Raw genomic sequence first — 24314 nt, forward strand, 5'->3', positions numbered from 1 at the left:
TGATCATCTATGCACTCATGTCACTCTTTCCTAAAAATAACACAGTGGATTTCTAGATAAACATGGATATAATATTTTGCTAACTGAAGATTCTGTTTCATTATAAGAGATGAATAGATGTGCTCCATTTTTACTGAGTGTAAAAAATACACTATTAAAAAGAAAGCATAAAAAAGGTTTGCGTTATATTGATAAAAATTGCTGGTAAGTTTCTTCACTATTATTAGATAGCTGTAATGATAATTCTTTTGGTACACTGATGAGGATTTCCATTCTAATGGCTAACTTTAAAAAAAAACTGTGTAGGCCATGAGAAAATAATCTAAATTTCACCGAACTAAAGTTTATAATAGCTATTGTTTGAGCTTTTCTGCAGTTTAAATGATTAAAACTAAGGGGGGAGAGGGTTGCCTTATCTGTGAGCAAAGTCTACACTAGTATTCCTAGATAGAGTCAGAGTCTCTAGACATGCAAATTTGACATTATGGAATACAAGGAGTACTAGGAGCTGTCCCAAGCTTAATGGAAAGAAGGAACAAATTCCAGATTCTAAAATCAAAACTCTGTGCATCATATACAACATGCGCAAGTCACTTAACTTGTGGAATGCAGAGTAAAAATCAATGTTTAATGAAGTTAGCAATGATTAAACTTGTATAAGAAACAAAAATAAATTGGGTAAGATTAGCTAGTATTGGGAGGGAATTTATCCTCATAGGTTCCTGCAATGAGGATGTGAAATCCTCTTTCTCCTTATGGTTTAACAGATTAAAGTCAGCTTTTTTCCATTTCTATATTGTAGAAAAATAATCTAGCTTTGATACCACTTTTTCTTTTTCTCTTTCAGGAGTTTGTTGACATTATTTATAATGTTTGACATTATTTGGAAAATAATTTTAATCTCATAGTTAAACTAATATAACTAATAACAGTATAGGTGGTGCCTTACTCAACATAGTAACTGTGAGAGGGATCTTGGAGTCCTAGTGGAGCACCATTTAAATATGAGCCAGCAGTGTGCAGCAGCTGCCAAAAAAGCCAACACAGTTCTAGGCTACATAAACAGAGGGATAAAATCAAGAGCACGTGAAATGTTAATACCACTTTATAATGCTTTGGTAAGGCCACACTTGGAATTCTGCATTCAGTTTTGGTCGCCATGATGTAGAAAAGATGTGGAGACTCTAGAAAGAGTGCAGAGAAGAGCAACAAAGATGATTAGGGAACTGGAGACTAAAACATATGAAGAATGGTTGCAAGAACTGGGTATGTCTAGTTTAATGAAAAGAAGGACTAGAGGAGACATGATACCAGTGTTCCAATATCTCAGGGGTTGCCACAAAGAAGAGGGAATCAAACTATTCTCCAAGGCACTTGAGCAATGGGTGGAAACTAATCAAGGAGAGAAGCAACTTAGAACTGAGGAGAAGTTTCTTGACAGTTAGAACAATTAATCAATGGAACAGCTTGCCTCCAGAAGTTGTGAATGCCCCAACACTGGAAGTCTTTAAGAAGATGCTGGATATCCATTTGTCTGAAACAGTATAGGGTTTCTTGCCTAGGCAGTGGGTTGGACTGGAAGACCTCCAAGGTTCCTTCCAACTATTGTAATTAAAATTCAAAAGTAATAATTGATACCTTTAATCTTTATATGTTTTATGTGGAAACATTAATTAATTCATTCCTTATTGTATGAATTATTGTCATAATAACTGAATAACTAATGAACTGTCATAATAACTAATAGTAAATCCCAAATGGCTCTCACAAAATATCTGGCTTTTTTCACACAATTAAAGTATTCTGTACCAATCCTTATTTATTTATTAGACTTATATACTGCTTCATAGGGCTTTAAGCCCTAAGCGCTTTACAAATTTTTAGCAAATTGAGTCAGCAACTTGCCCCCACAGTCCGGGTCCTCATTTCACCCACCTCGGAAGGATGGAAGGCTGAGTCGACCTTGAGCTGGTGAGATTTGAACCGCTGAGCTGCAGATCACAGTCAGCTAAAGTGGCCTGCAGTACTGCACCCTAACCACTGCGCCACCTCGGCTCTTGTCCTTGAGTTGACACCAAATAATACTGGCATAAAATGTACTGTCCTTCTTGGCAAGCCCTATCCTGCTGTTGCATTTGTTATGAATTATGGCTGATTGATTTTACTCAGAGAGTGAGCATATTACTTGTTAATGGGGAAATGATTAATTTCCCTACCCTTTGCCCCAGCTTTGCTCCCTTCCTCAGTATGTCTCTTGCAAAAAGGGCCTGCATCATGGGTGAGTTATTCCTGTGGGCATCTCCAAAATTAAAAATATGTGAAGAGAGAAGAGAGGGAGGGACATCTGGCTATTAATTATCTGCTGGGAGTGGGTGACATAAATTTAATAAATTACTATATAAAATATGTAACAGATACATTACTCCTGGTGACTGCCTAGACCAGAGGTGTCAAACTCACAGCGTCACAGCAGCATCATGTGACTTATCGTGACTTTTTCCCCCTTCGCTAAACTGGTTGTGGGTGTGGCCAGTGCATGACGCATCTGGCCCACAGACCATGAGTTTGACTAGCCCTGGCCTAGACTATTCCCAGCAGTTTTCTTGATAAGATTTTTGGAAGTGTTTTGCCATTGCCTTATTTCTAGTGGTGACAGAGAGTGACTGGCCCATAGTCAGTCAGCTACCTTTGTATGTAAGACAAGATTAGAACTCAGGGTCTCCTGGTTTCTAGCCTGATGTCTTAACCTCTATACCAAATTACAAATAACTAATTTTTGTAGCATGAGAAAGTGGAAATATACTTTTCCAAATTAACTTCTGATTTGCTTTCCTCTGCCTCATTGAAAGCCTATAGAAAAATTTGTTAGATAATTTATGGGGGAATGAAGGGGAAAGAAGGCATCAGTTATGAAAGTATCCTGGAAGCATCGAACAACGGAAGAGGAATAGCTGTAGCAAAGACTGGCTAATGTTTTGAGGAGAGTGCATATCTCTACCTCCTAGCATTTCCCAAAAAACACTTTTGGTACAGAAGAGGTCACCTGACTTAATAGGAAAGTAAGGGAGTGAAAAAAACCTGACAAAGTGACAGATTTTGTAGACCATAAAGATGTGGTGGGATACAGGTACTGCTCAATTTATAGCCACAGTTGGGACTCTAGGTTGTTGAGTAAAGCGGTTGTTAAGCAGAATGTCACATTACTGCCCACTTGCCTATTTTCCTGAATTACAGAAATCCCAGCACTCCTGATTCTGGTCATTAAGCAGCCTCTAAGTGTAGAGATATTTGTGCATGACCTGCACTGGACCTTCCAGGGCCTTCCCCAACCTGAAACATGTGACGGCTGGAAGTGCTTTACAAGCTCAAAGTCTGCCATAATTCCAGACCATTGTTGAATGAAAGGTGACTATCTAGTATAATTGTAAAGAATGAAATGCTACTTTTGCCCTGGTATACCAAGCTAAATCCAAAAACTAGGGAATTTCTGAAAGTTAGGATTCAGACAAACCAACCAATAGGCACAGAAATAAACCATTATTTAGATACCATTCAAAAAAGATAGTATAGCACTTAGCAACAGCAATAGCACTTAGACATATATCACTCCATAGTGCTTTATAGTACACGCTGAGGGGTCAGCATATTTCTCCAACAATCTGGGCCCTCATTATACTGACCTCAGAACGTTGGAAAACTGATTGAAGCTTGAGCCGGTCAGGATTGAACTTCTGGCTGTGGGCAGAGTTAGCTTGCAATAGTGCATTCTAACCACTGTGCCTCCAATACCAGTATAAAGCTAAGAAGGAAACAAAATAATCAGAACATATCCTGTCTAGTAGCCAACACCCAAATAAGCAGGGATTAATACCAGGCAAACAGTCTAGCAGAAAATATCCCAATCAAGAAATGACCAAGGAGAAAACCACATCCCCCACCAACACTGTAAGGCAAACTAGTGTGTATAAATAGGGAGCAAAGTTGACACTCACTTGAACTAATGATGTTACCTAGTTGGGTAATGAAATGTCTGTAAGCAAGAACCATGCTCAGAAAGCACCAGAAACTCCACATTGCTTGTTTTATGGCAAGCCAAAAAATTTACTAAAGTAAAGTAATAAATCAAGGGAACCTGAATTGAAGATATCACTAGTATCTTTTTTTTAGTTCTAATGTGATTCAAGTGAACATTGTCAAATAGAAACAAATATTTTTGTTTCTTATAATTGTATAGTCTTTATCAAGCCTGGAAAAGCCTATAAGGCCTATTAAATATAATAAAATAAAATTTTGGCAGTATTGTGCTAACGTGTTCTGATCAAATTATAGTTGCTCTGATCAAATTATAGTTGGCCTGGGATAAAAACATCTGCATAGGATTTTCCATCATTATTGCTTTCCTTCTTTTTTGAATCCATAATTTGTATTAAATCACAATTATCAAAATATTCATTTTTTTCAAAATCTTAGTTGAAAAAAGGTTTACAACTTGTTCTTTATGATGTTGATGATTTTACATAAAATGCTAATCATGTTGACTCTGAAAATGGGGTACATCTAATAATGTAAGCTTGTGAATTTGCAGATAATTCCAACTAATGACTGTTAAGTAATTGTAAAATAATTACTTTATCTAGCTATTCTGGTAGTTATTCTGTTGTATGAGAAAATGAGATTGCTATAAAGCGCCATCCTGGAACAATTTAGTAGATTGCAAAACTGCAATTACTGGAATAAATGTTTTCAAAAATCCATTCCAGAAAAATAATTTAATGTGAATATAGGCTGCAAATGTGTTCATATATTCAAATGTGAACAGAGGCTCTAAATCTGGTAGATTACTCATGTAATAACTGATAGTTTTAACACAGTTAAGTAGATTGACTAGACAAGTCTTAATAATAACTAGGAATAGCTGCATGTACTGTGGAAGAGACCATATGCAGCAAATGATTACAGGTAAGCCAATCTTCCCTTACCTGGTATCATCCAGTTATCTTCACTGGCAGATTATAGAAATTGAAGCCTAGAGTATGCCGGATTGGGGAACGTACCATAAATGACTCTGTTCCTTATTGATGTAATACTGGGATATCCTTTTATCATGTGTTCTTTAATTATGGTTCTTATGCCAAATTTGAACATGTAAAAATATTGAAGTAAAAAAGTATTTCAAATACGATAGTGCTATGAAAGCCATGGATTTAACTTCTAAGTTGATTACTTGATCTCCTCAACTTAAATAAAGCAGATGGCCTCCAGTGTTACAACATGTTTGATTTGTATGTAAAACATGTCTACCCTGTTTTTCAGACTTGTAGTTTAAAATGCAGTATTGCTTTGCAAAAAATAGGGAATGACAAAGGGAAGACAAGACTATTTGGAAACCTGTTTTTAACTTTTTGGCTTTCTTTCTAACAATGATAGTATAATTCTCGAATACACCCTATATTGCTGGTCTAATGCCTGTAAGTAACAGAGATGTTGTCCCGTAGCGACCCACTGGAGTATACTTATCTCTCTTTCCCCTATTTTCTGGTGGGATGTTTGCTGGCTGATAAACCATATCAGGAGTGCAATTAGTGCCTTTTTTTTCTAACAGATGAAGAGTGAGAGGGGATTCCCATTGAAATAGTGCAGAATCCCAGAAGTTTCAGACCTCAACTGTAAAAGGAAAAATATTTCAAGAGTCACTACTAAGCTCCCACAGTGAAATAATAATTAATACAATTCAGAGAAACAGAGTGAGGGCGGAAATCTGGGGCTGTATTTTGAAGCTAGGTATGCTGTCAATGTCACGTTAGTGCTGTAGGACATGTAGGGGTTTCAGAGTCAGAGTTCACCAAGCTACCATATTTGTGTTGCTCACCATCAGAACTAGAAAGGATTCCTTTAAGCCATCGTGGCCTCTCTTTGCTATGTGCAAGACTTACCGTACAATACATGTCTACCTCCTGCCTGAAAAATATCCAGTGAACGGTTGTGGAGATCTCTGACCAAAGAAAGTAATACAGTGCTGAGGAGAAGAACCATATTTATCACAATGATCAATAGATGCATAACTCTTTAAGGCTGCACCCTAGATGAGGCTTTAGGACGATAGGTGAGGGCTTTCTCATTGTTTTGGCTCTGATGGGATTAAAAAGGACTATTGCTTCAGTAGAAACATGATGTGCCACAGCCTGGGGCTGGTTTAATTTTATATATGCAAATGGAAGAGCAGCAAACAGCAGAAGGGAATGCGGGAGTTTGCAAGAGGAGGGGCAGAGGAGGCAGGCAGGAGTGCTTGCAGCTTTATTTCATTATTTCATTTTATTTCATTATTATCACTAGAAATATTCCTAACAGTATTACGTGCTACAGTTTTCCTAGCTCAGAAGTCCCCAATATTTTGGGCACCAGGGATTGGGTCCGGGAAAAGATGTTTTTCCATAGACCAGAGGGAGTGTGGTTTTGTGTGCTGCCAGCATCCCTTGGATGAGGATCTGCTTGTTTGTGCGACCTGGTTTGTGGCATTCCGCAGACCAGTGGTGGGTTCCAACCAGTTTGGCCAAATAGGTAGTAACTCAGCCAGACATGTGACCCTAATGGTTCTATCCTGGGCGCCACCATCTTTTATTTTGTGTTCTGCATATGCACAGAACAATCTTCATTGAAAAAATATAAATTTTTCCCTTTTTTAATGGTGTGCACATGCCAGTTCCAGAGAGGTCCCTGAGTTGGGCCGTTTTTTGCAAAAATGGAGGCGTTTTTGCCTTCCCCCAGCCGCCAGAAGGACTGTGTAGGCTTCAGCAGGGCTGTGGGAAGGGAAAATCCCCCCATTTTTGCAAAAAATGGACTCTTTTTCCCAAAAATGGAGGAGTTTTTGCCTTCCCACAGCCTCCAGAAGCATTCTGCAGGTTTTAGTAGGGCTGGAGGAAGACAAAAATGCCTGTTTTTGCAAAAAGTGGTCCATTTTCTGTCCCCCCTTTTTTGCAAAAACTAGGTGTTTTTGCCTTTCCCCAGAGTGTTCCTGGGGGCTGGGGAGGACAAAATCCTTTTTTATTGTAGGTGCTCCCTTAGCGCTTCCCCCTGGTCAAAACCTTTTGCCACTGTTTCGGTGGGCATGGCTTGGTGATGGGGGTCATGTGACTGAGTGTGCGTGAGTGATGTCAAGTTGGCCATGCCCACTCAGTAACATGCCCCCCATCTAGCCACACCCACCAAACCGGTAGTAAAAATTTTTGAAACCCACCCCTGCCCAGTGACGTGCGGTGAGGGATACCGTTGGTGAGGCAAGAGTGCAGCAGCGGCGAGAAGCAACGTCCCCGCTGCTGTGTCCGACAGGCGTCTCTCATTTATGATGGACATAAACGCGAGACGCCTGTCGAACACAGCGGCGGGGGTGTTGCTTCTCGCCACTGCCGTGCTCTGCCGCCTCGCCCCCCGCCTCCTCCATCCCCGCTGACATTCTTGGGAGCAGGTCGGGTGGCTGGCTGGCTGGGAGGAGAAGAGCGGTGAGTCTTTGTGCCGGCCAGCCGGCCAGGCAGGGAGCAGGTCAGGTCCGGGTGAGTGGCTGGCTGGCTGGGAGAAGAGCGGTGAGTCCCTCCCCAGCCAGCCACAAGGGCTCACCGCTCTTCTTCTCCTCCTCCTCGTCCTCCCCACTCGGTGCTGGGCTGGCTGCAGAAGAAATGGCGGCTGGTGAAAGAAAAACCTCTCCAGAATCACCCTTGCACTTGCGCAGTCGCTCAAGTGCAAGACATGATTCGCTGCTCCCAGATCAGGAGGCGGGAGAACCAGTGCCTCTTTTGCATATTAAATCTTTTACTTTTAAACTCTCCTTAACTTTTAAAAGGCAAAAAATTCCTTAAGCAAAAGAGGCCCCGAGTTCTCTAGCCTTCTCCTAGTTAACACTGAGAGCAGACACCAAGCCACTGTGACTTGAAAACTGGTAGCAACTATCCTGGCTTTAATTCATAAAAAAAAAAAAAATTAAAACTCTTTCCTTTCTCTCAGGAGACTGGGGAGGCTCCGCCTCCCTTGCCTCTAGTGACTGCATGTCCCTGCCCCTGCCGCAGATCTGTGTCAACTGGGGATTGGGGACCTCTGGCTTAGTTCATTGATGGCAAACATATGACATGTGTCAAACAAAGGTGATATGTCACACCAACACTTGACAACAACTTTCTCAATAGCACAACTTTGAAAATAAGTTTGCTTTACTTGTTTTTCATGTTTGTAACCATTTAATGTTTCTTTATATAATACATAGCACCTCATGATTGGACTATATTTTTTTAAATAAACAAATATGCAATCATTTCTTTGTGAGGAGTCAAATTAAGGCATTTTCTGAATGTTTGCCATGGTGAGCAAAAGGTTCATCTTCACTGGCCTAGTTCCTTATTGATGCTCAATACTCAGAAGCTTCAACCTTGTTAAGTAGCCATCTTTGACTACTTTGTTAGTTGAGAAATAACCTACAAGTACATATTATGAACATTAAGGTGAACAGGTCTGGAGTTTACAATAAAATTTAAATAGCTTTTAGGGTTTAAAATTTTATATCTTATATCTAAAGAATAATTACAGTGCACAGTACAATCTGCATTATGATCTGGTTACAATATGCACAATTAGTAAAAACACATAGTTTAACTATAAATTTAGTATTACACAGGATATTCAGTTCTATTTTAACATTCAGGTTTAGACTGTATTCTTTTATATCTCTGTATTATCCAAAATGTGAACTTAAAGTGGTTTTACCCCCCTTCAAGATAAAATCTGGTAGAACTTGAATTTAAAGCTAAGAAGAACTCTGGGAATAGTTTTACAATATTGCAGCTATCTGAGAACAAATTTGTTTTCATAATCCAATATTTACAGAAGTTTCACTTCACACTTTTTAGACAGATTTGTTCACTATTATAAGCAATATTACAGGAACATGTTAAACATTGCTAAGAAAGTTTAGACGTGTTCTGAATCCAAATGTAATCGTATTCTTAATATTGTATTAATGAATGGTATTTAAAAGTACTCTTTCTGCATCAGCACTTGTATTTCCCAGGTTCTAGCTTTATCTTTTGGGGGATTGTTGAGCATTTAGTACAGGTAGTCCTCGACTTACCACCAAAATTGAGCCCAACATTTCTGTTGCTAAGCAAAAGATTGTTAATTTGCCACATTTTACAACCTTTCTTGCCACAATTGCTAAGTGAATCAGTACAATTAAATTAGTAACACAGTTGTTAAGTGAATCTGGCTTCCCCATTGACTTTGCTTGTCAGAAGGTCGCAAAAGGTGATCACGTGACCCTGGGAGACTGCTACCGTTATAAATATGAGTATAAATATGATAGCTAATATTAAGATTGTAAATTAATTTTCTCTCCAAAATTAGGAATTGTGGAGATTATGGCATCTGAAGCTCAAAATGTTAGAAAACGGAACCTGTTATGTATTGAGGGTCGTCCTATTGATCTCCCTAAGAAAAGGAGCTCTCATTCCCTTAATGAGAATATGAAGGAGGTAAGCTTTTCATATATTATTTGTTTAAATCTTACCTTTTGTATTTGAATACTAGTTTAAAAACTAATACATGTCACTTTACTGTTTAGTAAATGTATATTGTGAGAGAGCTGCTGTTTATAAAGGGCCATTAATTTTATTAGATAGCAGCAAATGAATTGATTTGTCTTGGATAGTGGATAGATGGTGCTACTTGTATAGGGAGATCTGTGGAGAATTCCGGGGATTTAGATTAGACAAGGAAGAAAAGTATCCTGAAAGAAAACATTGATAAACTACATCAAGAAGAGTAGACTATTGTGTCCATTAAGCCATTAGAACTCAGCTTTAAAGAGAATTTTTGATATATTTATATTGCAAATGTTTTGTGAAATATTTTATTATCTCTGAGAAGCATACTGTATGTTGGTAGTCTTCTCTAAAAGGCATCAGAGTAATCTGTTCACTTTGAGATTTGGAATAGCATCTATCCATACAGTTTTACCTGTACATTAAACTATAGTAAAGTCTTTTGTCTTAGAATCATTCATACAGACAGACAGACAGACAGAGATCAGTAGCACTAGAACTCAGCATAATCATGCTCACTAATAATAGATTGTAAAAAGTGATTAGATGACATTCTACAATTGAAGTTTCTGAATTACAGAACTGTAAAGTAAGCTAGGGAAAAATGGAAATATAGGAAAAGAAACAGAAAATGGTAGTAGAATTTGGAAATATTTGGGGACAAATAGACTTGGATGCTGGCACTTCCTGTTAAACATTATCTGAGGTTCTTAATTCCCCCAAGCTACAAATGTTAATCATTAATACATAAATGGTTATCTTTTAATTAAGTTTCTAAAAGGCTTCCATTGCACATTCCACCCATACCAATAATTTATTGTACTATAATAATGCTAGACTTTTCATTGATTAATGGCTTATATCCTGAAATGTTAATGAATCCAAATATGTGAAGTAACAGAACCCCAAAGACCAGAAATGGAAAGAGTTTATACTACAGCAATCCATATTATAGATTATATTATAGATTCTGAATGTTCAGCAGTAGTGCTGTTGTAAAATGAAGAAATTGAAATGCAATTTTGCTCATACCACACAGATTGTAAATTAAATTGGAATGTTTTTAACTTGTGAACATAAAGGTGGCAAACAAAATGTTGTTTATATTGATAAAAGTCATTTTAACTAAAACACCCCTTGTATCCTACTCTTTTTGTGAAAATACTATATTACAGATCAGAATATTAAATGTTAAAGCATCCGTTTATTCAATAATCTAGTTTCACAATAAATGCTAACTAAATTGATATTCTGAAGTAAGTCATATACTGTATTTTTAAGCCACTGGTATAGATTGCAATAAATTCTTAATTGTTATATAATGATTTTAATGAGACTTTTTTCTATATGTCAAAAATGATATTATACTCCTGATGTAGTACAAAGTTTTCTCATTCTGATGTCATAATCTCTTCTGCCTCATGGATGCCATAATATCTTGTACTTCAGTTAAATAGTTAGGGTTGCCATTGGTAATTTTATTTTTCTGAAGCCAAAACTAACTTGATTTTCTCCAAAGTATCAAAACTAAGTGAAAAAGCATTTTAAAAATATGGGTGAAATAAGGTATTACTATTAGTGTGTGTTGTTCTTGGTAATATTTTTTATCTTTATTTCTAGGATAAGCAATCTGCAAAACATTTGGCTTCTTGCACAAGCAGGTGAGAGCTACCTTGGTTGATTGATTGTGAGAAAAGACTAGTGTGATTAGAAATCATTCTGATTTAAATAATCAATTGAAACTATCGAAAGAGGACATTTTTGTCCAGGTTCCTTAGAATTAAATGCTGTTAGCATCTTTGGCATGACCAGAAATAGTTTTGGTCCCATTCCATCTCTTGGTGCTCATCTCTAATTAGGATAAAAATAGCATTGTCTTAATGTCAGAGGCATCTGATAAAACTGATTTGTCACACTGAAGGAAGTATCCTGGTCACGTAAATTGGTCTATAAGGAATTTAATTTCCATACCTATAGACCTGTTTGGTGGTTGACTATAAGGAAAAATAATTAACCAACCAAAACTGCTTTTACTGTTCCAATTCCAGGGGCCTCTGATTGTGACTGCCAAGCTATATACAGCAATTGGTCAAAAATGATGCCAATCTTTGGTGGACCAGAGTATTGTGCAAATGTTAGCAGGGTGGGTGATGGTGAATAGGATATTTTTATTGCTGAATCCTTATTTTTCTTCAACTTTTTATGTCTTGGGGAGAGATATAAGCATAGACATTTTTAGGGGCTAATGCTTCAAATAGTATTTCCCACGCCAGATGTGAAGCAAACTTACATGTCTAATAGTATTCTCATAGTAAATGCAAGATGGCACAAATGATTCTAAGATTGCATGTGACTTTATAAGTTGCTTGGATGTTTTATATTCAGATTTTAAATGAACTTTCTTGTTCTTGCAGAACAACAGTTGGACAAACTCTAACCAGCCCTCGTTCTCTGTTCAAAGTAGTATATTGTAGAAAAAAGGCTCACTATTATTCTCCAAAGCCTTGTTTCAGAAAGAAACAGCTCCCTAAAGCTAGAGGCCGTGACATGGCAAATAAGGAAAATGAACTAGCCTGTGCAGGTAACCTGCCAGCCAAATTGCCTCCTAATGGTCGTACTTTGTTACTGAACTCCAGTGATGCTGGCCGATCTCAAACAGAGAGTCCTTCATCAAAATACAGTGGGTTTTTTTCAGAGGTAAATCAAACGTTTTATCTTTTTAAAAATTTATGAATGTAAGACAATACAACCCTGTTTACCTTCCTCTTTTTTTCTATGCATGTTAGGGTTTGATTATTCTTTGCTATAAACCACCTATTACCCATATCTGCTTCAGATTAGGGATAATGAGAACTGTAAGGGGAAGATGTACCGGTGAGTAAATATAATCCACCAGCATAATTATAGAACTGGATATAATTCATTTTATTAATACCAACATTATTTAATATAATAACTTAGCATTGCAAGATCTAGACGTTGCCTGGGAATAGACAGGGAAAAGCAAATTCATACTAAAACTCAGTACTACATACTGAGACTGTGGTGCTGTTTGTACATTAACATCTAAGTTATCTGGGAACATTAATCCCAATAGTTGTTTTTGACAGAATCATGTTTTCCTGAAGGATCTGTATCTTGGAATTTTTCTTGGATCTCAGTCTTTCTGCAGTAGAAGGTAGAAGTGCTGCTGGAGACGGTGTTGCCTGGTGCACCCTAAATTGACCTCTAAGCCCTTATGATATGGTTGTAACGTAGGCCCTTATTACTGCGTTAACAAATTTCTTCAGTGTGCATCATGTCAGAATGCCTTTGAAGTCAAAGCTTCAGCTGGTGCAGAATACAGCAATAGACTATTAACTCTGTATAACTCTGAGAACTCTCTACAGCAGAATTAGTCTTGCCTTGGGCACACATTGGTTGCCAGTACCATATGTTTTCTGGCCAAATTCAGCATGTTTTTCATTGGCTATAAAGCCCCATGGCAATGGGATATATCAGGTTTAACATATCAAATAGGATTCTGTCTATCCAGTCTGTATATACAGAAAAGAACCTTTGAAATTCCAAATCCTTCAAAGTCCAGAGGTTTGGCTGGGCATGAAGATTCTCAGTGATAACCTCCATTTTCAGAACTATCTTCCCCAGAGGTGCTTACGGCTCATTCAAAAACAACTTCTGTTTCTACTATCTTTTGGTCTTTTATATGATTGTGGTCAACTACTGATTTATTTATTTATTATTATGTTTTATTTTTTCTGTTTTACTGTTCAGAATACACCAAGATTAGAGCATCATTCAAAAATTGTAACTATATATTACTGGAAAATAATATTTTCCATAACATAAAGAAAACAGCTCAGTGTGAATAGAACTAGTGTGTAATTGAAAATCTACTGTAAATGCTTTTTTCCATTCTATTTCTTTTTTGTAATTATTACCACTGTTGGAAATAATGCCGCCATGCTGTGACTACATTCTGTCTTTATTTCAAAAGACAGACAGAATATGATGGCTACATAAAGTTGGCTAATGCAACAACCTTTTTTTTGGTTCCTTCTATTATAGAGCAACATGCAAATTAGAGCAATATCTGGCAACAACTCCATGTATTATTTGTAGAGTAATGCATAAATATGAACTTAAGACAGGTTTTGACAAAATACTGTCTATAAAAAACAACTTACATAAATTCAAGTTTCTGTATGTGTAAAGTTCAACAAAAAGCTGAACACTTGGTTGTCTGGAACAATGCATTTTTAAATCTAATAATTAAAATTAAAAAATCCATTCATGTACATTCTCCAGTGCGCTGCTTGGAGAGTCCAAGCGTGGGTTTACACAGTGTATCTGCCCTAGGACTGAGTGAGTTTTTTCTCTTGGCCACGCCTTCCTTTGCCTCCGTTATTCAGTTTAAAAAACTCAGTCTGCCTGTTTGGACTGTTCTGGGGAGCGCTCCAGTCCTAGAGCAGATAACTGGACTCCCCACGTTAACTATATAGTCTAAATTGGTTGTATTTTAGTTGAAATTAGGTTTAGCTTCAGTTTTTTATTTCAGGTGTTCTATGAGGATCGGAAGATGGACTTACAGATAATTTGTTTGCTGAGTGGGCTCCGGGCCGTTTCTTTGCCCGCTGGTCGCACGCAGGCGGGAACTAGAGGTCGCTTGTCCAGTGAGAGCTGGCAAGCGAGGGGACGGTGGGAGGCTTCCCGACCGGCACTGATCCCTTCTGGGCCATCGCAGGCTCGCGCGGTGAGCTTGGGCACTCCGGCAAAGGCGGCGGTGTTCCTCTTGCCCGGCAGCCATTTTTTGTAGTTCGCACGCTTTCACTTGCAGCTGCGCATGCATCAGCTGGAGAGAGAGCAGTTGTGTGCTGTCGGAGCGAGGAAGAGGACCTTGTTAAGCCACTCAGCTGCAGACCGCCGCCAGGAATATGGGCCTTGTCCAGGGTGCCGGCCAGGCCTGCCTTCCTATTTCCCCACCGCTCGGAACCTCCGAGGGTGGCAGGAGGAGGGAATCCGGCCTCTCCTCCCTGTTTGGTCTGCGGGGCACACCTTTGCCAGCTGGCTGGTTGCCCGGCGTCCAGCTGCTACAGGGAAAGTTCTGGTCTGGGGCGAGCCTGGCCCAGCTAGGCCTTGGCCTAGGGAGGGCAAAGGCTCAGCCTTGTCTGCGGAGATGAGAGAGGTCTATTGCCATATCCCAAGGGATTGCTGAAGGCATTAAGCACAGGGAGGCGGGGGCTTCTGGGACCCCCAGGTCTAAGCAGGCCTCGAGTTCCGCTCAGGCTCCGGCTTCTTTGGGCACTTCGGTCGCCACGGAGGAGTCGGTCTGGGAGGATGAGGAGGCTGGAAGTTTTGAATTGTTGGAGGATGAAAAATTGCCTTCTGACAAGCCAGCCTTTACTGGATTGTTCAAACCAACATTATTTAAGTCCATATTGCATAAGGCCAAGGCGGCTACCAACTTAGGTTCTACCCCTAAGGTTACAGCTGCTGCATCCTCCTCTACCAAGGATCCCAAGGAGGGTTTGTTCAAGGAGACCGCTCCCACTCAGGAGCTAATTCCAGTTCCATATCTGTTTTTGGATGTGGTACCTTGACCAATCCTAGTGGAGGGGATAAATCCCTTTATTCCGTGGAGAGTAAAATGGAGGATGTGCTGAAACTCCCCGAGATGGATGCATCGGTGGTTTCCTTAACATCGTCCTCGAACCTGCCGGGTGACCTCCTGGAAGGTCTCAAGGCGGAGGATAAGCGTTCTGAGAAGGCCTGTCATAAAACGCACCAGGCGACCGCCTGGGCTATCAGGGCATCCACCTCAGCCTCTTTCTTCATCAGGGCATCCCTTCTTTGGCTCAGGCAGCGGAGGGCTAGGCCTCCCACCGGGGAATCCCGGTGGAAGCATGACCTCAGTAAGATGATTACAGCTGTGGAATACTCTGCGGATGCCTCGTTGAACGCTGCAAAATTTGCTTCTAGGGCATTGGCATCCAATGTCACTTCATGTCAGCTGCTGTGGCTTCGTCACTGGCAAGCCGACATGAAGGCCAAGTGGAAGCTTGCTTCTGCCCCGTTTAAAGGGGGGCAGCTTTTTGGGGACGCCCTGAACCAGTTTGTCATCGAGACGAAGGACAAACGTAAGATTCTTCCAGCCACCTTGAAGAAGGGCGACCGCAAGGGTTCTGGTTCCTTTCGGAAGCAGTCCTTTTGGGCCCCGGACGCCAATCAGCCGTCCACTTCTTCCGCCTATCAGAGACCCCATTCCCAGGGGGGAGATAGGAATTAGGACAGGAGTTCCTTTGGGTCACCGGCAGGCAACATCAGCAACATCAGCAGCATTCCTTTCGGAAGCCATACCATGGTGGGAACAACTCCCGCCAGTTCCGTAAGGGCATGTGACCATCACAGGGGTCCTCCCATAGGGGGTCGGCTACAATTATATGCTGACGTGTGGGAGGAGATTACCACGGACTCCTGGGTACTCAACACGATCAGGAAGGGCCTGGTGTTGCAATTCCTCTCCTTTCCACAACGGACCTTCATCCGGTGCCCAACCCCAAAGAGTCCCCTGAAAAGGTCCCTTATGCAGGAGGAAATTGCTCATCTTCTCCAGATCAGGGCCATAGAACCCGTTCCCCAAGAACAGGAGAGGCAGAGGTTGTATTCCATACTGTTCTTAGTCCCCAAAAGCTCAGTGGGGTGAAGGGCCATCTTGGATCTGAAACGTCTAAATCAGCATCTGGCGTTCAAAAGCTTCAAGATGCAGTCGCTCCACTTCATTCTGGACTGCATCAGGCAGGGAGATCTTCTCACGCCAATAGATCTAAAGTAGGCCTACCTGCACGTTTCGGTTCACGCGGCTCACAGACAGTTCCTGAGGTTCGTCTACGATGAAAGGCACTACCAGTACTGGACACTGCCATTCAGCCTCTCGTCTGCGCCCAGGACCTTCACGAAGATCCTGGTGGTGGTAGCGGCGCATCTCGGATCACCCAATTCGTCTGGAGTGCTACCTGGACAATATCATCATTCACTCCACAAGCCGGGAGCAGGCCAGGCGAGGCGTCCAGCTGACCATTCACACGTTGCGTCTACACGGCTTCTCAGTGAATCTGGCCAAAAGCCAGCTGGAGCCGAGCACACACATCCAACATCTAGGCGCAGTCATAGACTCTCTCACCGGTCAGGTGTTTCTCTCTCCAGACTGCCTGCAGAACCCCAGACACAGAGTACAGCAGTGTCGGAGATCCAAGTTGTTGCCGATCATCACGCTGTCGCAGCTCCTCGGGATCATGATCTCCTGTTTGAAGGTGGTCCCCTGGACACGTCTCCATGCCAGGGAGCTGCAATGGTTTCTCCTCATGATGCAGAGGACCAAGACCAGCAACTCGTTGAGATGGGTGAAGCCTCCCCCCAAGGTGATCCGGTCCCTTGCCTGGTGGAGGATGGCAGCAGTCGAGAGGGGGTGCCTCTTCAAGAAACCCAAGCGGATTGTGGTGACTTCTGACGCCAGCCTCGTCGGGTGGGGGGCTCACTGTCAGGGCCAAACAGGGACTGTGGACCCAAAGGGAAGCCTCCCAAAGCATAAACTGGTTGGAGCTGGGGCCGCCCGCCTCGCCCTAAGGCAGTTCTCGGGCCTGGTGTTGGGGCACCATGTACTTTTGCTGACGGACAACGTGGCCACGAAGGCTCACATAAACAGGCAGGGCAGTACCCACTCCAGAAAGCTCATGGTGGAGGCGGAATCTCTGGGCAGGTGCGCAGAATGCCATTTGGCATCCATCAGAGCGGACTACATCTCGGGGTCCAGCAATCAGGAGGCAGATTGGTTGAGCAGGCAGCAGATCAACCACTCCGAATGGCAACTGCATCCGGACCTGTTCCAACAGATTGTGAGGAGATTCGGCAAACCGCAAGTAGACCTCTTTGCCATAAATGCCAACACACATCTGCCATGATTCTTCTCCCGATACCGTTCTCAGTGGGCGGAGGGGACAGATGCACTGAGGTGCAAGTGGCCGCCAGGACTATTGTATGCATTCCCTCCTCTACCTCTCATTCCGCACGTGGTATCCAAGCTCATTGCAGAAGGCACGTGAAGGATTCCTCAGGAGCAGATCTCCCTCTGCCAGGGGGCGGTTCGCCACCCAGATCCCCAGTGCCTGCAACTAACCGTCTGGCACTTGAGGGGGAGCTCCTGAGGAGACAGAAGATCTCGGACAAGATCATTCAGACTATCCAAGCTTCCAGAAGGCCTTCGACCACCAGGATATACGAGGCGACCTGGGTTGCTTTTTCTTCCTGGTGCCAGAGGCAGGGCATAAGGGATGTGTCCATGTCTGTTCCCCAGCTGCTGGACTTTCTGCAGGAGGGTTTGGACAGGGGTCTGGCTTCCAGCATCAGGTTGCGGCCCTTTCTACCATCCTGATCAGGGGGTCCTCCCGGCCCTTGAGCCAACACCCGCAGGTCAAGAGTTTCCTGAAGGGAGCGTCGAACATCTGCCCCTGAGATGTTCACCGATACCCATCCTGGGACCTACCTTTGGTTCTCCGAGCCTTGACGGGGGCGCCGTTTGAGCTGCTTCGACAGGCGAGTCTTCACCATCTGACGCTCAAGACGGCATGTCTGGTGGCCATCACGTCTGCTCGACGGGTGTCCAAGTTGGCAGTTCTATCAGTCAGGTCAGATTTATGCATCATTCACGCTGACAGAGTTATCCTGCGGCTTGACCCCACGTTTGTTCCAAAGGTCAACACCGTGTTTCATTGGGATCAGGAGATAATCCTCCCCAATTTCTGTCCCAAGCCATCGCATCCCAAATAACGTGACTGGCACAAGTTGGACGTGATATGCGCTGTCAGGATTTACGTTAAGAGGACCAAAGAGTTTCGGCGGTCCGACTCCTTTTTTGTGTCCTTTCATCCGGATTCGCTTGGTTGCAAAGCATCTTCCCACACCTTTGGGCGTTGGTTGCAGGCCTGCATCAAGCTTGCCTATGAGCATCAGGGCAGGGCAGCGCCTAGCCGGGTGACTGCGCATTCGACGAGGAGCGCTGCCACTTCTGCGGCTTGGGTGACCCAGGCATCTATTCTCGACATATGCAGAGCAGCCACGTGGGCTTCTCCCACTGCATTTATCAGGAACTATAAGATTGGCACCTTTGCCTCAGCCGAAGCCTCCTTTGGATGAAGGGTTCTACAGAAGGTTGTGGAGGCTCCGGAGACTCAAGTATCTTCCCACCCAGGGACAATATAGCTTGGGCATGTCCCACGCTTGGACTCTCCAAACAGCGCACTGGAGAAAGACCGTTGGCTTACCTGAACGGTCGTTTTCCGAGCGCTGCGAGGAGAGTCCAATCCCGCCCCGGGTCCTCGCAGATGCGAGGGTGATGATTGGACTCGAATGTGTACGGGCTTCCTGCTCAGTGGTTCCTCTTTTTTTAAACTGAATAATGGAGGTAAAGGGAGGCGTGGCCAAGAGAAAAAACTCACTCAGTCCTAGGGCAGATAGACTGTGTTAACCCACGCTTGGACTCTCCTCGCAGCACCCTGAGAACGACCGTTCAGGTAAGCCAATGGTCTTTCTTTCAGGCTCAGAAATCATCCTTCCTATTCCATGACCAACAGTTGCTTCCATTGATGGAAATAATGTTCTGGGATAATGTTTATTTATCATTAAACAACTTAGCATATAGATATCTTTAATAGACTCATCCGATAGAAAATTTAGAAAATCATAGTTCTCGACTTATAACACTTACACTATTCTGTTTCTAGGTTTCTGAAGATCATGATACAATGGCCCAAGTTCTCTTCAGTAGAAATCTCCGGCTGAATGCAGCTTTAACTTTTTGGAAGAGGAGAAGTATAAGTGAACTTGTAGCCTATTTATTGAGGTAAAGCTTTAAGAAAACTACTGCTAGCTGAACTGAAGTCACATTGTGTGTTTGGGGGAGGAGGGTGAGAGGTTATATGTAGGATGCTTTTTATAAAGAAAAGCCTGGATGGAGACTATTAATCTTAGATTGGGTGTTCCCTCCATGAAGTGTCCACAACACAATTAATTATATTTTATATAACAATAACAGTGGACTTAAATGCCAAATCCACCTTCAAACAACTATATATCATAGGTCTTTGAATAAGGGGATAAAAATGTCAAGTTCAGTCTAAACATCTGACTCTCTCTGTGACAAACCATGATGATGATGATGATGATGATGATGATGATGATGATGATGATGATGGAAAGTCAGAAATAGAAATCCAATCATTGACAAACACAGTGCGAGTATTCAGCACCGATATTTCAATGCAGTTTGGCATGGAAAAATGCACCACTGTATCCATAAAAAGGGGCAAAATCACTTCAGTGAGGGAATTGAAATGGCCAACTAATTAAATGCAACGAAAATGAAGCCTACAAATACTTAGGCATTCTGCAGTTGGTTAACATCAAGCATGGAGAAGTAAAAACTATTGTCAGGCGAGAGTACACCAACAGAGTTAGGAAAATTTTGAAATCTAAATTGAATGGTGGAAATACAATCAAGGCCATAAATACCTGGGCAATACCAGTTATAAGATACACAGCTGGTATAGTTAACTGGACACAAGCTGATTTGGACATTTTGGACCGAAAAACCAGGAAACTAATGACAATGCACTACAGTTTACATCCATGTGGTGATACTGATAGACTATACCTGCCCCGAAAATCAGGGGGCAGAGGATTATTACAAGTGAAGCAAACAGTTGAAGAAGAAAAACATGCACTGGCTGATTATTTAAAAGAAAGTCAAGAACATCTATTAATTGAAGTAAAGAACAAAAATCTACTGAAGGCCCAACAGACGAAACAAGAATACAGAAAAGATGTGATAAAATCAAGAATGGAGAGTTGGCAGAACAAAGCACTGCATGGCCAATTTCTGGAAAAAATAAAAGATAAAGTGGACAGTGAACAAACTTGGTTATGGTTAACAACAGGTACATTAAAGAAAGAAACAGAGTCACTAATCCTGGCTGCGCAAGAACAAGCTATCCGCACAAATGCCATTAAGGCCAAAATCGAAAAATCCTCTGATGATGCCAAATGCAGACTTTGCAAAGAAGCTGATGAAACTGTTGATCACATACTCAGCTGCTGTAAAAAAATCACACAGACTGATTATAAATTGCGGCACAATTCAGTAGCAGAAATGATCCATTGGATTTGGGGAAAAATTATAATATTAAAACAGCAACAAACTAGTGGGAACATCAGCCTGAAAAAGTCACCGAAAATCAGATGGTCAAGATCTTGTGGGATTTTCGTATACAAATGGACAAAATACTGGCGCATAATACACCAGACATCACACTGGTTGAGAAAAATAAGGTCACAATCATAGACATCGCAAAACCAGGTGATAGCAGGGTCGCCGAGAAGGAACATGAAAAAAATTGCAAAATACCAGGACTTAAAAATCGAAATTCAACGACTATGGCACAAACCAGCAGTGATAATTCCAGTGGTAATTGGCACACTGGGTGCTATTCCAAAAGCACTGGAATTACATTTAAAACAGTTAAAAATTGACAAAAGTCAAATGCAAAAAGCCGCACTGCTTGGATCTGCACGCATATTACAAAAATATGTTACGACGTCCTAGGCCCCTGGGTGGGGCCCGACTAGTAACCAATGCCAAATCCGGCAAAACAACTGGCCGCTGTGATACAATTGTATAATAACAACAACAACAACAACAAAACAACAATAATGATGGGACAATTAATAATGGAATGTGAGACCATAATTTTAAAACCTGTGGGAATTCTTCATAGGCTTACTATGAACAGACTTTGCTTATCTGTGTAAAATAATGTAATAAAATCCAGCCATTTCTAATATGCTGCCTTTAAAATATTGATAGAGTTTTGAAATGTATTGAAGAATTATACAAAGCAGTGACTAATGGTGTGTTTTCATGATGTTTCTAGGATAGAAGATCTGGGAGTAGTTGTAGATTGTCTCCCTGTCCTTACCAGCAGGTAAAAGAAAGATTTAGAAGAAGGGCTTAATGGAGTCTGAAAGTGTATATTTATGCATATTAATAATGCCTTGTTTCAGTTTACAGGAAGAAAAACCTTATATTTCTGTTGGTTGCTGTGTTGACCTTCTACCATTAGTAAAATTAATGCTTAAAAGCAAATTTGAAGAGTAAGTTTTTTAAAAAAATATATCTTGTGATTATTTAGAGAATAAAAGTTTAAGTTAATCCTTACTTTTCGTAGTTTGTTGTTTCTCATAAATTCATAGACTTGCATGTCAAGGGTGGGATCAACAGTGATTTTATTGGTCTCATAGGTCCTAACATTTAGGGCAAATATGTGGCCTTTCCAATGTTGCTGTGCTATACATTCCAAAATCCCAGGCAGGATGGGTTAAAGTAAGGGATCCTAAAAAGCCATCTGTTCTACGATTTTGTATTTGCAGTCTTCCTCAGCCTGATTTACTGATGCTAAAGATGTGTCTCCTACTATTTATATATTTAAAACAAGCAGTGTATGTCAATTCAGTTTCTTAAGCCTGTTTGAATAAAAAAAGATTTTGGGAAAACCAAAATCAGTGTTGCTGAACAGAATGACTTGGAAAAAAATGTTTCTCAATAATAAACTTGGTTGAGTTATACCCATATAACAGACATTTTGCCTTCTAAGGAAAAAAAAACCCTTAATACATTATTAGGAAGAATTACTTTGCTTGGTTTCTCCATTCATTTTAAAAAAAAACATTTGATTTGAAAGATTTCTGAGTACTTTGCAACTGTTTTTGCCAATGTTTAAGCAGTTTTCAGAATAAAGTCTTACCATGGTGATTTATTTTCCCCTAGATATGTAATTGTTGGTTTAAATTGGCTTCAGGCTGTGATTAAGAGATGGTGGTCAGAACTTTCTGTCCATACAGATAAAATAGAAGATGAGTAAGTAATCTTTTTTAATTATGCAGTGTGGTTTTTAATATGACTGCTAAACTTTTATATAGTGCCTAAAACATGTTGGATATTTTTTAATAACTAAAAACTTTCCTGATTAAAAAAAACTAGATTTTTTTTTAACATACCGTTGGGAACAATTCTATACATGATCAGATTAAACAGTATGCAAGAAGTTTGATCGTGCAGATCTTTCTCTTTCACTTAGTATTGAAAACTCTGCTATACAAATGTAGAAACTTTTTTTTTATTAGATCTTGGAAGTATGACTCATTGTAGATTTTCTTGCCTAATTTTTAATAACTTGCTATCTATACTTTTTGATATGTGAAACTGAAGGTTAAAAAAATCACTAACACAATTGCAAAGTAATTTTGTCAATGTAAGATGCACGTTTGACTTATGTAGCTATCCATGTCATACCCTGTTTCCCTGAAAATAAGACCTCCCCAGATAATAAGCTCAATTGAGCTTTTGAGCGCATGTACTAAAATAAGCCCTGTCCTGAAAATAAGCCCTCCCAAAAAATATTGCAACACAGCAGCAGCCATGATGTGACCATGCTTGCCCCCTCCTGTACTTCAAAAATAATAAGACCTCCCCAATTCAGCTCTACCATGCATGCGTGCGTCCTCCCTTCAGCCAGCTGGTCTTTGGGTCTCTGCCCCACATGCAAGGGAAGGGGCACGCGTATTGCATTTTGGGGTTTGGGAGCGCATGCTTTGGGCACTTGGTATAGAAAAGGTTAGCCATCACTGCTGTAGCTCAAAACCAAGTTTTTAGGGCCTTGTGAAAAGCCAGTAGGGTTGGGGCCGATCTAATCTCTGGTGGAATGATATTCCACAAAGCAGGTGCCATGTCAGAAAAGGCCAGCCAACACTTCTTAGCTGACAGCACCCAGCGCTTTCGTTCCTACAGAAATAATAAATTTCTCATCTTGAAAATATGGCATCTGTTGAGGTCTCCAGCACAGTACAAAAATAATTTTTTTTTGAACTTAAGTTAAAACCTGCTCTAAGGTTGATGAAATATCTGTGATGGCCTTCTCAAATTTCACTAAAAATTATTAAAAACATTTTTTTCTGCATTAGCCAATAACTTATTAAAGATACAGTTGGTCATATATTTGAAATCTAGGTAAGATAATTACCATGAGACTCTGATTGCTCTTTGTTTATTGCATTAATATTCCATACTTTTGGCTTTCTTTCTTAGAAATATTCAAATTTTAAAAGAACAATTAAGTATATTGTGGAAACAAGAAAATCATCTTACTTTGGTTCCAGGGTATACGGGTAATATAGCAAAGGTAATGATATTTATTTGATGATAATATATTTTTAAAATTAAGTTTATATAATATAACTTATAATGAAATGTACCAAATTTATATTCTGCCCGTCCCTTGCTGTGATACTCAAAGTATAATTTAAAGAGTTAGCTTCTTCAGAGCTATGTTGGAGATGGGAGTCCCTTGGCATGAGCTGAAACCCCATTATGTAACTTTGAAGATAGCCTATTGAGTTATTTTATTTCTCCATTTGAGGTTAATTGTTTGGAATTAACAGTATTTTTCTTTGTATATCAATGCACTTATGTTCAGGCAGATCCTGAGTTAGTCGAGCAAACCTCTCACACCTCTCCTTTTGTCACTATTGAGATACAAGTTGAATCTGGTTTATTTGTTTGCTCTTCTCTCTGTCTCTTATCCCTTGGTTATTTTATCTGGTTATTATGTCAATCTTTGCTTTCCATTT

The 24314-nt window shown here is 40.8% G+C and overlaps 1 protein-coding gene across 3 annotated transcripts in view; it reads left to right on the top strand.

Moving 5' to 3' along the window:
• KATNBL1 (katanin regulatory subunit B1 like 1) overlaps positions 1-24314 on the top strand; it is a 40381-nt gene that overhangs the window by 12231 nt on the left and 3836 nt on the right. For 2 of the 3 annotated variants that reach the window (XM_087722994.1, XM_014059927.2), the window contains exons 2-9: positions 9385-9512; positions 11202-11242; positions 11996-12278; positions 19358-19476; positions 21563-21613; positions 21693-21782; positions 22456-22545; positions 23773-23866. In XM_087722994.1, coding sequence (XP_087579120.1) covers positions 9399-9512; positions 11202-11242; positions 11996-12278; positions 19358-19476; positions 21563-21613; positions 21693-21782; positions 22456-22545; positions 23773-23866 — 882 coding nt within the window. In that variant the 5' untranslated portion in view covers positions 9385-9398. Of the gene's footprint in view, positions 1-3234; positions 3406-9384; positions 9513-11201; positions 11243-11995; positions 12279-19357; positions 19477-21562; positions 21614-21692; positions 21783-22455; positions 22546-23772; positions 23867-24314 lie in introns of all 3 variants that reach the window. The other variant, XM_087722981.1, reaches the window with a different exon arrangement.

The sequence above is a fragment of the Thamnophis sirtalis genome, unplaced genomic scaffold, assembly GCF_051295495.1.
Source record: "Thamnophis sirtalis isolate CommonGarterSnake01/CBP01778 unplaced genomic scaffold, rThaSir2_p1.2 scaffold_1, whole genome shotgun sequence".
Taxonomy (NCBI): Eukaryota; Metazoa; Chordata; class Lepidosauria; order Squamata; family Natricidae; genus Thamnophis; species Thamnophis sirtalis.